This window comes from Lactuca virosa, chromosome 5 (assembly GCF_052849685.1).
Source record: "Lactuca virosa cultivar CGN04683 chromosome 5, Lactuca_virosa_CGN04683_v6, whole genome shotgun sequence".
Classification (NCBI taxonomy): domain Eukaryota; kingdom Viridiplantae; phylum Streptophyta; class Magnoliopsida; order Asterales; family Asteraceae; genus Lactuca; species Lactuca virosa.
In genome coordinates this window covers 183,282,184-183,295,556 of record NC_136430.1, presented here as the reverse complement: position 1 = coordinate 183,295,556, position 13,373 = coordinate 183,282,184, and the positions used below count along the sequence as shown (strand labels likewise).

At 35.4% G+C, this 13,373-nt stretch overlaps 1 protein-coding gene and 1 pseudogene across 1 annotated transcript; one reads left to right on the top strand and one right to left on the bottom strand.

Moving 5' to 3' along the window:
- Positions 1–5,845: 5,845 nt before the first annotated feature.
- LOC145112108 (secreted RxLR effector protein 78-like) lies at positions 5,846–6,307 on the bottom strand. The gene has a single exon (XM_079048320.1). The coding sequence runs from the start codon at positions 6,305–6,307 to the stop codon at positions 5,846–5,848; it is 462 nt and encodes a 153-aa protein (XP_078904446.1).
- A 4,600-nt stretch (positions 6,308–10,907) lies between these two features.
- On the top strand, positions 10,908–12,454 carry LOC145112107 (pto-interacting protein 1 pseudogene; annotated as a pseudogene).
- Positions 12,455–13,373: the final 919 nt, after the last annotated feature.

The following is a 13,373-nucleotide window of genomic DNA, read 5'->3' as shown; positions in this document are numbered from 1 at the left end:
GATAGACACCCGGACAGGCGATCCTACTCAAGAGCCACAACCAAACTAGTGTTCAAGAGTCCTCAATCTATCCTACATGACTATATCTAGTCCCTATGGCATCCCTCTACTAAAGATAACCAAAATTAGTGGGCCGACATTGGTGCCTTCAACCCACAGTACAATGAGGCGAAAGTCACATCAATCAAAGAACTCGAAACACTTCGATACAATCCCTTTCTCAACACGGCTTGCTCACGCGAATCCAAATGGTATTGAAGTGTAACTAGAGGTTGAAAATGAAACTTCCAAGCTGAAACTATGCTTCCATGGTGATCTCTTCCTCTTCAAGCCACCTAAACTCCACCAAAAGCTCAAGAATCACAATGAGAGGCTAGGATTAGGGTTTTACTGAGCTTAGGGACGAAGCAGGCTGTTTTGGAACCCTAAAATGAAGTTTATGGGATTTAAATATGAAGGAAAATCTAAAAGACCATGAGCTTGGGCTGCAGCGCATCTTACGTTGTGAGATCTTTTTGCTCACGTCATGAGCTCAGGCAATTTCAACATCTTCAATTGATTACTCCTCACGTCGTGACCCTTATATGGTTCACGTTGTGAGCCTTGATTTTACCCAAAAAGCATGCCTTTTACTCCATGAAGCCCTAAATCGATCCAATCTGGAAACCGGGTGTAACAGATCCCGAGCGTGCTCAGTTGTTGTGGAGCATTGATGCGACTCTACCAAATATTTATAGAGGCCAAAAAAGTAAAGCACGTAATTATTTTCATAGTTCCGGAGGGCTTGCAGATATACCAAGGGCATTAGCCAACCCCACGAGGGTATGTCACGTGAATATTAGGCGCACATAGTTGACTATTTTCAAACGCCCGAATTTATAAAATGTTCAGCATCAAACAAAGGAGTCTGTACGCAACAACAATTTGTAAACAGAGGGGGATCAGGCTCGTATAGTAATGCTTGTTTCAAAGAAGTAAATTATGATATAATTAACGGTATATTTGACGTATAATAAATTTTATTTTTAATGTTAAATAGGACATCACTTGACTCGACTCATTTCGTAAGGCTAATATCGATCGTCAAGGAGTATTCATTAGTCCTGCAGTCGAGCAACAAGACGTAAGTGGTTAATTTGTAATTTCATTTAAGTGCTTATGTCATCAACGGGTATTTAGTAATCTAATTTTTATGATGTTTATCATTTTTTAAAATATGGAATGCTTTACTCCAGGAGATCAATCAACAAACTCAAGCTTCTTCTGAAGCAAGCGGTCAAACACCAAAGGATATAAAAAATTGTTTTGAAAGAATATTGGGTTCTCAACATGGCCATGTCATAGGCATCTGACATAAACCTTCTCGATTAGGAACAACTATTGACACATGCACGACCACAATCACAAGTAATTGTTACTTTAAGTGTATTTGAAAAATACAACGCTATAATGGAAAATCAAAAAAAGTAGGATGTTGTAATCATCATGACATTAATTTTTAAAGTAAGATGGTATAATGATATGTTTGTAATTATTAGTTTAATATAGTACAATTCTATAACGGAAAAATGAAAAAAAAAAGTATAATACTATAATGTATATGTAATATTGTGGAGGATGCAGTTTGGTTATAAATTGATATATTGGTATTTTGTAGTTTAGTAATTGTTAGTTTAGTATAGTACAATAATATAATGGAAAAATGTAAAAAAAAAAAACACAATGTTATAATGTATATGCAATATTTTGTATTATGTAGTTTGGTTATTGCTTGATATGTTGGTATTTTGTAGTTTAGTAATTTTTGGAAAATACAATGCTATAATGGAAAAATGAAAAAAAGTATTATGGTATAATGTATATGAAATATTGTGTATGATGTATATGTTTTAGTGTATTTGGAAAGTAGAATACTATAATGATATGCTGGTAATTGTTAGATTAGTATATTACAATGCAATAATGGAAAAATGAAAAAAGTACAATGCTATAATGCACAATATTGTGTAGGATGTAGTTTGGTTATAGTTTGATATGTTGGTATTTTGTAGTTTGGTAATTATTGGAAAGTACAATGCTATTATGATATGTTGGTAATATAATTTGTTTTCTTTTTAGTTGGAAATGTTGCAAACAATGTTAAAAGACCCGGGATGTTGTGTGGCACTGGAAGACTGGTTTCGATCATTGCCGCCACGAAATGAAAAGGAAGGAAACGAGGTGAGTGATGAGAACGAGTAGCTACTTTTTTAAGATTTATAAAATGTTTTGTTTGAGTTGGTATTTTAGATTAATATTTAGGATATATTGCACTATGTTTGGATGATGTGTATTTTGGACCGGATGCTTGGATAAATCTTTTGGATCAGATATGATTATTAAGTGTGGTTAATGTTTCAAACTTATACCTATTATATATATATATATATATATATATATATATATATATATATATATATATATATATATATATATATATATATATATATATTTTATAATTTTAATATTAAATAAAAAAACGAAAATACAATTAGCGGCGATGGACATGTATTAGTGCCGACAAGTCTTTTGCAATGACGGTGGGCATTAGCGGCGACAGTGCATTTGCCGCGATGTAGAGCAATAACGGTGACATGTGATGCATTTGCATCGACACAACAACTGACCTTTTGGCGGCGACATATAACCGCAAAAGCCTTTAGCGGCGATATTCCTGACTTTTAGCCGCGACGTCTGTCGCCACTAATGCTCGTATTTCTTGTAGCGGTGGTTGATTGTTTGTTTTGTTGTAGTGACAGAAACCATTTGTGTAATTTAATCAAAAACTAATTATCTCATACAGCAAATTTCTAGAAAAGATTTGTTACGTGATTTAAAGGGTTCGTTTGTAAAAGCAAGTGATACGTTCGAAAGGGTTCTTTTATAAATGCGGAGTATTAATAAAGTTCTTCAAACGAGTTAAGTGGCAGAATATTTCTTTACTATATACCCCACCTAATACAATTCTTGTGCTTATCGCCACCCCTATGTTTCTTTAGTATATTATGCCCAACCTAATACAATTATTGAGCCACTAACTAAAATATTAGTCTTAAAATTTGAAACAAATAATATTTTTGAATAGTCAAAATGAATAAAAAAACAAATAACTTGGAACCGCAGTTGTCTTTTGGGTGAGAAAAGAGAATGATAAAAATGACAAAGGGTTGCGTCTATCTATTTTATTTCTACAATCAAGCTTTTCCTTGAAGCTCTCAAACTATTCCGTGAAGCTCTCAACTTTGTTTCCAGCTATATTAATTTCTACGGTCTAAATGATGCATCTCATAAATAAGTTTGAACACCTGAAGATACAATTAGAAGCTACAAAATTAGCAACTGACTACTTTGCTGATGAAAATTGCATGGGTAGAGGTGGGTTTGGCAAAGTATATAAGGGAGAGCTCGTTCATTCCAAAGGGCAGGCAGTTGTTGCTTTAATCCCAAATTTGGACAAGGAAACCCTGAGATTTGGAAGGAGATCATTATGCTTTCTCTATACAAGCATAAAAATATCGTTTCTCTGTTAGGATTTTGTCACGAGAGTAACCAGAAGATCCGTGTGTATGAGTACGCATCTAGGAGAAGCTTTGACTCATATCGCAATAACCATGATCTAACTTGGATTCGCCGGCTTAATATATGCATCGGAGTGGCTCGTGGATTATTAACAAAAGAATTAACAAAAGAATTTCTTGAATACACGTTTCTTGTCTCGAATGCCATAGGCACTCTTGGGTATTGTGATCCACTATACATCGTAACAGGATTACACGTTTCTTGTCTCGAATGCCATAGGCACTATTGGGTATTGTGATCCACTATACATCGAAACATGATTATTAACAAAAGAATCTGATGTTGATTCTTTTGGGGTAGTGTTATTTGAAGTGTCGTGTGGGAGGTTGTGTATCACTAAAGAGAATGACATTTTAACAGGTTGGGTGCGACAGGACTACCCACAAAACAAAATAAGTGATCTTATATTTGGTAATATAAAAGATGGAATGAATCCCAAATCATTGGATATGTTTGTCACAATAGGTTATTGGTGTTTGGAGAGAGACTTGGAAGACCGTCCACTGATGTCCGACGTTGTGAGCATACTTGAAAGTGCGCTCAAATATCAAGTAAGTTATGATGTTCCTTTACACTCACGTGTGTTTAGTTTGGGCTGGATTGTCATTAATCATCCTACGCTAAAAGATTATATATATATATTTTTTTTGGAAACAGCTATATATTATAAACTCAATTAGAATAGTAAGTAGCTATCTGAGAGTAAAGTAGAATTACAAGAACCAATTAAAACAAGAAAGGGAAAGTGCAAAAGTCTTCCCAATTAGAATTAAACCTTTCCCCCCTATATTTAATCCATGTATAGACCATTGCCTTGATGTTGTCCACCACTCCACAAGGGTTAGCAAATCTCTCCTGGAATAAACGTTCATTACGTGCTCTCCATATTCCCCAAAGCATCCCATAACAAATTGCATTGAATCTTTCCCTTTTTTTTGGACACCTGCTCCAGTTTGCTGCAAATTGGATCAACTCGTCTATGTTCTGAATATTACATGTAGTAACACCACACCAACTAATTATTTTCTGTATAACAGTGGCTGCAAAAGGGCATTTAATCAACACATGATTTGCACATTCCGATTCACCTATGTGGGCACTACATTTGTCTATTTCGATCTTGACACCCCTTTGTGAAAGTGCCATAGTTGTTGGGATCCTTTCCAATGCAGATCTCCAAATGAAAGTTATGACTTTTATGGGAATGAGTTTAGTCCAGGTGATTTGGTTGTTACTACCTGATATAGAAGGTTGTGTATCGATTTTCCTCCTTAGTAGATCTACCTGATAAATGCCATTTGGTGCTAGTTGACAGGAGAATTGGTCTTCACCCAATTGTAAACTAACTGGTCCAATAGCTGCTGATATACCATCCACTTGGGATGCCAAATCCGTATTCAATGGACATTTCTTCCACTTCCCCATAAATTCACCTTCTACAATTCTTTCTGGCACCAGACATGTTTTTTTCATCTCGATCTCATATAGTCCTGGGTAAACTATTTTTAATTTTTCAGAGCCTGCCCATGTATCTTGCCAGAACTGTGTATTATCTCCAGACTTTATTATTTGTTGAAAATTTTCATTGAATCTAAAACCCATCGCTTCGATATCCTTTTTCACACCAACAATATTGTTCCAACCACCTTTGAATTCCTTTTTTTGCTAAGTAATCGATCGGTTTGTTTTTTAAATTGTGTATTCCTACAATAACTTTAGCCCACAGAGAAGATGTTTCTTGTTTAATTCTCCACCACCATTTCACCAGCAACGCCACGTTTAATGTTCTTATAGATCCCACCCCTAACCCACCGAGTTCCTTGGGAGCAATTACTTTATCCCATGCAACCCAATGAATTTTGTTCTTTTCCTCACTTTCACCCCATAGGAACTTCCGACGTATCTTTTCAAGTGATTCAATGACCCCGATCGGGGTTTTAAAAAGTGACATGTAGTAAGTTGGAAGATTGCCTAAGACCGCCTTAATTAATGTGACTCTTCCTCCGAATGACATCGTTTTGGATTTCCAAGTAGAAAGCTTAGCTTGGAATTTATCAATTATTGGTTGCCAGTTCTTTATCAGCTTCATGTTTGCACCAACCGGTACTCCAAGATATGTAAAGGGAAGAGATCCCGATACACATCCCAAAATTTGTGCCCACCTAGCATTTTCTTACGGTGACACAACAACACCCACTACTTTTGATTTGCTATAGTTTACCTTCAATCATGAGGACGCGTGAAAACACTTGAGCATAGCTGCAAGATTTTTCAGGTTTTTCCTTGACCATTCCCCTATAAACAATGCGTCATCTGCATAAAAACGGTGTGAAATTATCGGGCCATCTCCAAGTACCTGTATTCCTTTGAATATGTCTTTTTCCACCGCCGATTTCATTGTTGCATTTAACCCTTCCGTTGCTATTATAAATAGAAAAGGGGAGAGTGGATCCCCTTGCCTGACACCTTTCGAGATGTTGAACTCTTTTGTTAACGATCTGTTTACAACCACCGATGCTCTTGAGGATGATAAGCATCCACGAATCCATTTTCTCCATTTTGTCCTGAATCCCATTTGACTTAAGATTGAATCCAAGTATTCCCAGTTAATGGAATCAAACGCCTTATCAAAGTCCACTTTGAAGAGTAGAATGTTTTTCTTGATACTTTTTTCCCACCCACAGTTCATTAACTATTAATGGACCATCGAGTATACTTCAACCAGCAACATATGCCGATTGTGCCTCCCCCACAATCTTTCCCACAACTGACTTAATCCTTGTGGCAAGTAGTTTTGATATTACCTTATACATACAGCCAATCAAGCTGATTGGTCTATAGTCACTAAGGGTGGATGGATCTTTAACTTTTGGAGCGAGTGTGATGCAAGAAAAGTTACATCCCCTCCCTAGGGTACCAAATTCGTCAAAGTGGCCAACAAAGTTCATCACGTCCTCTGCAACTACGCCCCAATATTTCTTTATAAACTTAAAGATCAACCCGTCTGGACCGGAGCCTTGTCTCCACCACAGGCCCATACCGCCTTCTTAACTTCATCAACTAAGAAAGGGGCTTCCAACCTGATGGCATCCATCATATCAATAGATTTGATGTTGGGGTTGACAAGTTTGGGGCGTGATACCCATTGCTTGCTGAATTTGTGCTGGAAAAAACGGAAGGCTTCGTTTTTTAATTCTTTGACACCGGGTGGACCATTTTTCGTTTATCATTAGACCCACAATTTTGTTTTTTCTTTTGTTATTCTTTACGTATCCATGGAAGAACTTCGAGTTCTCATCCCCATCTACCACCCATCTAGTTTTTGATATTTGCTTCATATCCATCACTTTTCTTTTCTCAAACTCCAATAGTTTTTGTAAACCTTTACTTCTAGTTTGCAGTTCATTAGAGGATAATTCTCTACTTTCAGCCAACTTTTCCAGTTTTCCAATTGTTTCTTTTGTATTATTCCACTCCAAATTTTCTTTATTCTGTTCTTCCTTTCTCCACTTTCTTATTCCTTCTTTTAGATGCTTCAGTTTCGCTGCCAATTATACATCAACATCACCATACCCATGGAATCCTGCCCACATATTATTAACAATTTGATCTAATCCTTCCAACAACAACCATGAGTTAAAGAATTTGAAGTAGGGAGGGCCGAAATCTTCTTTAAAAGTGGAGAGAGTGATTGGGCTATGGTCTGAGATTTCTCTTGGATGGGCAGTAGCTGTTAAGGACGGAAATGTATTCAAGAAATTCGAGCATGCCAAGAATCTGTCAAGTTTACTAAGTTTTGCGTCTACTCTACTCATAAATGTGAATCTTTCGCCCCCCATGTTGAAGTCATTAATTTCTGCTCGACGAATGAATTTATTGAACTCAGTTGCGCTAGAGGAACAGAAGTTCGATCTAATTCTATCTTCCTTCCTTCTTACTACATTAAAATCACCAAAGAATAACCATTTTCTTGTTCTCTCCTTTTTAATTTGTAGTAATTTGTTCCATAGCTCTTTCTTCTCCACTGGGGTCTGTGGGCCGTAAATATTAGCAAAAATTGTGTTCCAAGCGGTTCCGATCCAAGTACCAATAACAATCAAGTAAGATTGATTCTTCAAGACTTCAGTTTTTTTTTAAATAATTTGTGTTCCAAATTGATATCAGACCTCCGGACCTTCCGTTTTCATCCACACCTTCAAAATTAAATTCCTTAGAATCCCAAATTTCATTCACATTTATCTTAGAATAATCCAGTAGCTGTGTTTCTTGAATTCCTACAAAATTGGCTTTGTTCTTTACTTTCAACTTCTTCACCCAACTTACCTTGGCATCGACCCCAATACCTCTGATATTAAGGGATAGACACTTCATTGATGACCTGGGTGTACGCCGTTCTCGCCAACAATTTGAGCAAATATGACGTTGCTCGCGTTGATCTGAAATCCACATTCCGCCCCAATTTCAGCAGTGTGTGAGATTCCCACAGAGGAGGAGCTAGAGCAATCTCCCAAAACTTCGTTGGTCGCGTCACAATTAGCACCTTCCACATTCCGATTTAAATCTAGAGGCGTAGATACCTCGTGGATTTCTGCAACAGCGATACTAGATATATTTGGGGGGATACCAGGAGGCGCGAAGTTAAAAAATGGTGTTATGTTGGTGGAGTATTTTTTCTTTTCTTCGTAGTTGGGCTGTAGATATTAGGAGATCTAGAATTATTGCTTAGGTTCCGTAAAGGTCTTATTTGGGCTAACTTTGTTTTTGTTGCCTGAAAAGGATTTGGGAACGACCCAAAACACCCGAAATGGACCATATTTTGAGATGGCCCAAAAGAGGTATTTAACGTCCATCCATCCCTCTGATCATCCGTAATTTTATCATTCATTATCGTGCCATTAAAACTATCTTCTGCCACGCATGGATCAAATCCCAATACCTCAACATTCTTATTTTTGAGAATCTCAACCGACTCCATGTTTATGGGGAGAGTACTCGTTGCATTACAGGAATTAATGAAGTCATTAATTTCAGGTTCATCCCCCAATACAGCCGGTGATATGGTCTTCAGGCAGTCATGATTCGAATTTCCGGTTACCTGGATATCATTGTCGTCTTCCTGGCGCCTAACAGGTTGTGTCGGATGTACAATTTCTCCTTCTTCCGCCTCTGTATTTTCTCCTATCCACGTTTCTAAGACTCCTTCATCATCAGATTCCTCCTCTGACGAGCCAATCTCATCTTCGTCGGAATCTTCTACCACTTTGTCGAACGGCAGCGGGTGGAATGGGGAGCAGTCATCCGTATATTCTACTACACCAAGCTTGTAGTACTTCCCATCTGCCATGATAGATATTTCTTCATTTATCCACTTTCTTTGAGACGTTATAACTCCCACCTTACCCATGGAGTAACCTCTTCTTGTACGTATCTTGTCAAATGGGGATATCACTTTCCCGAATCTACCAGCAATCTTGGAGAAGTTCTCCTCATCAAATAATCTTAACAGTAGTCCAAGGATTTTGAGCCATGCCGTTCTTTCATATGGCCTCTCTTCTTGATCTGCTAGCATCAACCACTTGAACCACTCATTCCATCTGTTGTTATCTTCTAGGAACTCTCTAGCATCCATCGAGTTGCTGAAACCTAGAGCTATGGTTAATCCTCCCAGGTATTTCGTGTCATCGTTTCTTAACAGGGAGGCCGGGAGGTTACTAATGTGGTCTAGACTGTGGGCTTCACCAATCAAAGTCTTCTTCTTTAGCCATTCTTTCATTTGTGTGTTGGAGTTGAGTCTAATAGGAGGTTCACTTACCAGCTGAGTCTCCTTTTGAATCCCCATTTCTTGTGCATACGAGCGATGGTCTCTTGTTCCCGTGTTCACCCGGGGCGGCGGAAGCGGTGGGATGATTCTGTGGTGTGGCTGTTGCTTGAAGGCTCTCTGCTTGTCACGAATTGGTTTCCTCCTATGCATAGAGAGATTGATATGCAATGTCATGTCGCCTAACTTTGTTCCTTGCAATCTTTAATGTTTTCCAACGCCTTTTCATCTTCAATTCCTCTGAATCTAACGAACGCAAAGAACATTCGTTTATAATCTTTTCTTCCTCCTAGATAAACGTCTGTAACCTTTCCGAACTTGGCGATATGTTTCCATAAGTCTGACTTACTAGTGTTTCCAGAAAAACCTGCTACATACAAGTTGGTAATCTCCCCGTCTTTGTGGTTTTTCACTGTGTTTTTCTTTCGCCGGACTTCCGTCCAATCCTCCCTATTCGAGTCCATTTTTAGTACATGAAACTAACTTATAAAAATATAAAGAAGATACTCACTAGTAACTACAAAACATTAATTAGTAATTGAACCACTTTGCTAAAAGATTATATAATTTTCATATAATCCACTATGAAATTATTGGATAATCAGTGACTGAATTGTATGACAATCTTATTACAGAAGTTTGGATAAAGTTTTAAGAATTTGGATGAGAAAACTATAATTTTTTATATTTTTGTAAATTCATTGGATGATTATTTTTGCACTTTACATTTGTCACTTTGAATTTATGATAATGTAGTTATTACTAGCTATGTTAATTAACATTGTTTCTATTAAAATATCAAAATTTCTTTTAATAGATATTTAATTAATAAAATACGAAAATATAAAAAACAGATATTGTTGAAAGACACTGGCTGGTGTAATTCATTTGGTTAGTTTGTGGTGTAGTCTGATGAGATCATGAGATGCAGTCAAACTCTGTTGCTAATACTGTAAACCCCTCCGATCCAAGTATATGTAATAACTGGCTGGCTTGCCAATAATAACAACACACTTATATTTATTCATCTATACTTACATTATTTATTCAAAATATTCCCCAAATGTAAGTGTTTCAGAAGCTGCTGCCCCATTCCGAAAGGAGATTACTATAAAAGAAGCACACCTAATTTCTTTTTATAACAGTAGCAACACACTTATATTTACTTATCTATAATAGTTCACCACTAGTTCCAATGGTGTTGATAAAAAAGCCGAACTAATGGATAGTCGTTAGTATATACTTACCTTTTTCTAAATATTGATCGCTTCTAATAAAATTAGCTTCAATGCAAATGGAATTGGAGTTTATTCATAATGATTACATATAGTTGTTTGTGCCACCTCCAGGGTACATTACAAGTAGTGATTTAGACTCATTACACTTACAGTACACATATCAAATACTTGCATCGCTGCTCATAAGATAACCTTACCGCAATGTGTACTAAAAATAAAACCTATTGCCATAAATGAATGAGAAAATCATGGGTTTATTCCCTCTGGCTGAAAGAGATCATGAAGTTGCTTGCACTATTGTGAAGAAGAACACATGCATAAGTCTTATGATGATAAACATTTATTTGTGGTACTTACATTTATTTACCTATAATAGCTTCACAGTAGTAATATATATATATATATATATATATATATATATATATATATATATATATATCAAAACAATGCAGGTTATGGCGCCACTGAGGCTGTACCTATTGACACACAGGCTGTTGCTATCCAGCCTATTTCTGTCCCTTCTCTTCTGGTGGATGAGTTGAAGGAAATCACTGACAACATTGGTTCGGCTTCATTGATTGGTGAGGGAACTTACGGTAGAACATACTTTGGTGTTCTTAGAAGTGGGCAGCTTGCATCTATTAAAATGTTTGACTACTCTACAAAGCAACAAGACCAAGACTTAGCTCAGATTTCTATGGTATCAAGGCTAAAACACAATAATGTCGTCGACCTACTTGGATATTGTGTAATTGCTGGCTTGAGAGTACTTGCTTATGAATTTGCTTTTTATTGGATCTCTACATGATGTTCTTCATGGAAGGAATGGTGGACTAGCAGGTCCTCTTCTATCATGGTCCCAAAGAGTTAAAATTGTTGTTGGGGCTGCAAAAGGGCTTGAATACCTGCATGAGAAGACACAACCTCCAATTAATCATGCTGATATGAAGTCCAGTAATGTTCTTCTTTTTGAAGACCATGTGGCTAAGATTAGAGATATGGATTTAACACACCAAACCCCAGGCATGGCAGCACGTCTTCATTCTACCCGTGTTCTTGGTACTTTTGGTTACCATGCACCTGAATATGCCATGACAGGAGTGATAAATTTAAAGAGTGATGTTTGCAGCTTTGGAGTTGTTCTCCTGGAACTCTTGACAGGATGAAAAGCTATTGTAACAAGCCCAATAATGAGATCCTCCTTCCTTTTTATGCTTCTCTCTCATCAGGTCACCTTTTAGCCATTTTCTTTAATTTCATTTTTTACCCTCCAGGAGTAAACATGCAAAACTCTTGGCTTACCCACTTTTGGTCTCAATATTTCTGGACCTGTATCAGAAATGATAAATCAATGGAGAAAGATACCTCTCCTACTTGAGTTCTATGATTAACAGGTACCTCTGGTTTAAGAAGGTCATGGAGAGAAAAATCATTTCCTTAATAAGCAACAAAAAAACAATCATATAGTTCTCGTACATCTGAATGAATTGAGAGCTTGGCATCACAAAGACCTTCTCCAAGAAGAAACCAGATAAAATTGAGGAACAGATAGGGTCAAGTCCTTTGAGGAGGTCTAATACTAGTAAGAAGTGTCTTCAAGGAAATTGAATTCTTCAAGAATTGTATTCTTGAACTATTCATCAAGAGTTCTTGAATTCTTCAAGAATTCTTCGGTTTGTATAAAAAGTTTATGGAGTTACGGATCTGGAAATCATTTTTTATTCTTCAATTATTCAGTAATACTTGACTTTCTCAAGAACATTCTTTAAGAATGCTTGAATTCTTCAAGAATTATAAATTACATGGGGTTGTAATTTCTTATACAAATTATATATTTTATTCTCAAAGAATGTAATTTTTGTAATTGATGTAATTTTTTTGAGTACTGTCTAAAAAAGTTTTGTATAATCTTTAAAAATATGTCATAGCCAAATAAATTTTTTGTGTAATTGAAATCAATTAAACTCAATTTAAAACTGAATGTTGCATATTCTGTAAAAGCACCACATTTTCTTTGAAAACATTACATTCTTTAAGAATGCTTTGTGCAATTGAAATTCATTAAAATCATATTAGAATTGAAATTGGAATAGATTAAAACGTGATAAGAAAAACCAGTCATACATATATCCTTAAAATCCTCCATTCCTAATTTGTTTATCATCAAAAAGTCTAATTTACCTTTCTGACAATTTCAATATAGAAAATAATTAATTTTTTTCCATTTAATTTCAATCGTGCCATTGATGATCCTAAACCTCCATTCTTTTAATCTGATGGATACAATTTGGTCATACATTCACCCTATAATTACAATTCACATTTAATTTAACCTATATATATATATATATATATATACATATATATGTATATATATATATACATATATATATATATATATACATATATATATATATATATATACATATATATATATATATACACATATATATATATATATATATATATATATATATATTTATATATATATATACATATATATGTATATATATATATACATATATATATACATATATATATATATATATATATATATATATGTATATATATATATATATATGTATATATATATATACATATATATGTATATATATATATATATAAATATATATATATATATATATATATATATATATATATATATATATGTGTATATATATATATACATATATATATGT

Coding starts and splice junctions, on each gene's coding strand:
- LOC145112108 (XM_079048320.1), bottom strand. CDS start 6,307: ATGAACTGTGGGTGGGAAAAAAGTATCAAGAAAAACATTCTACTCTTC.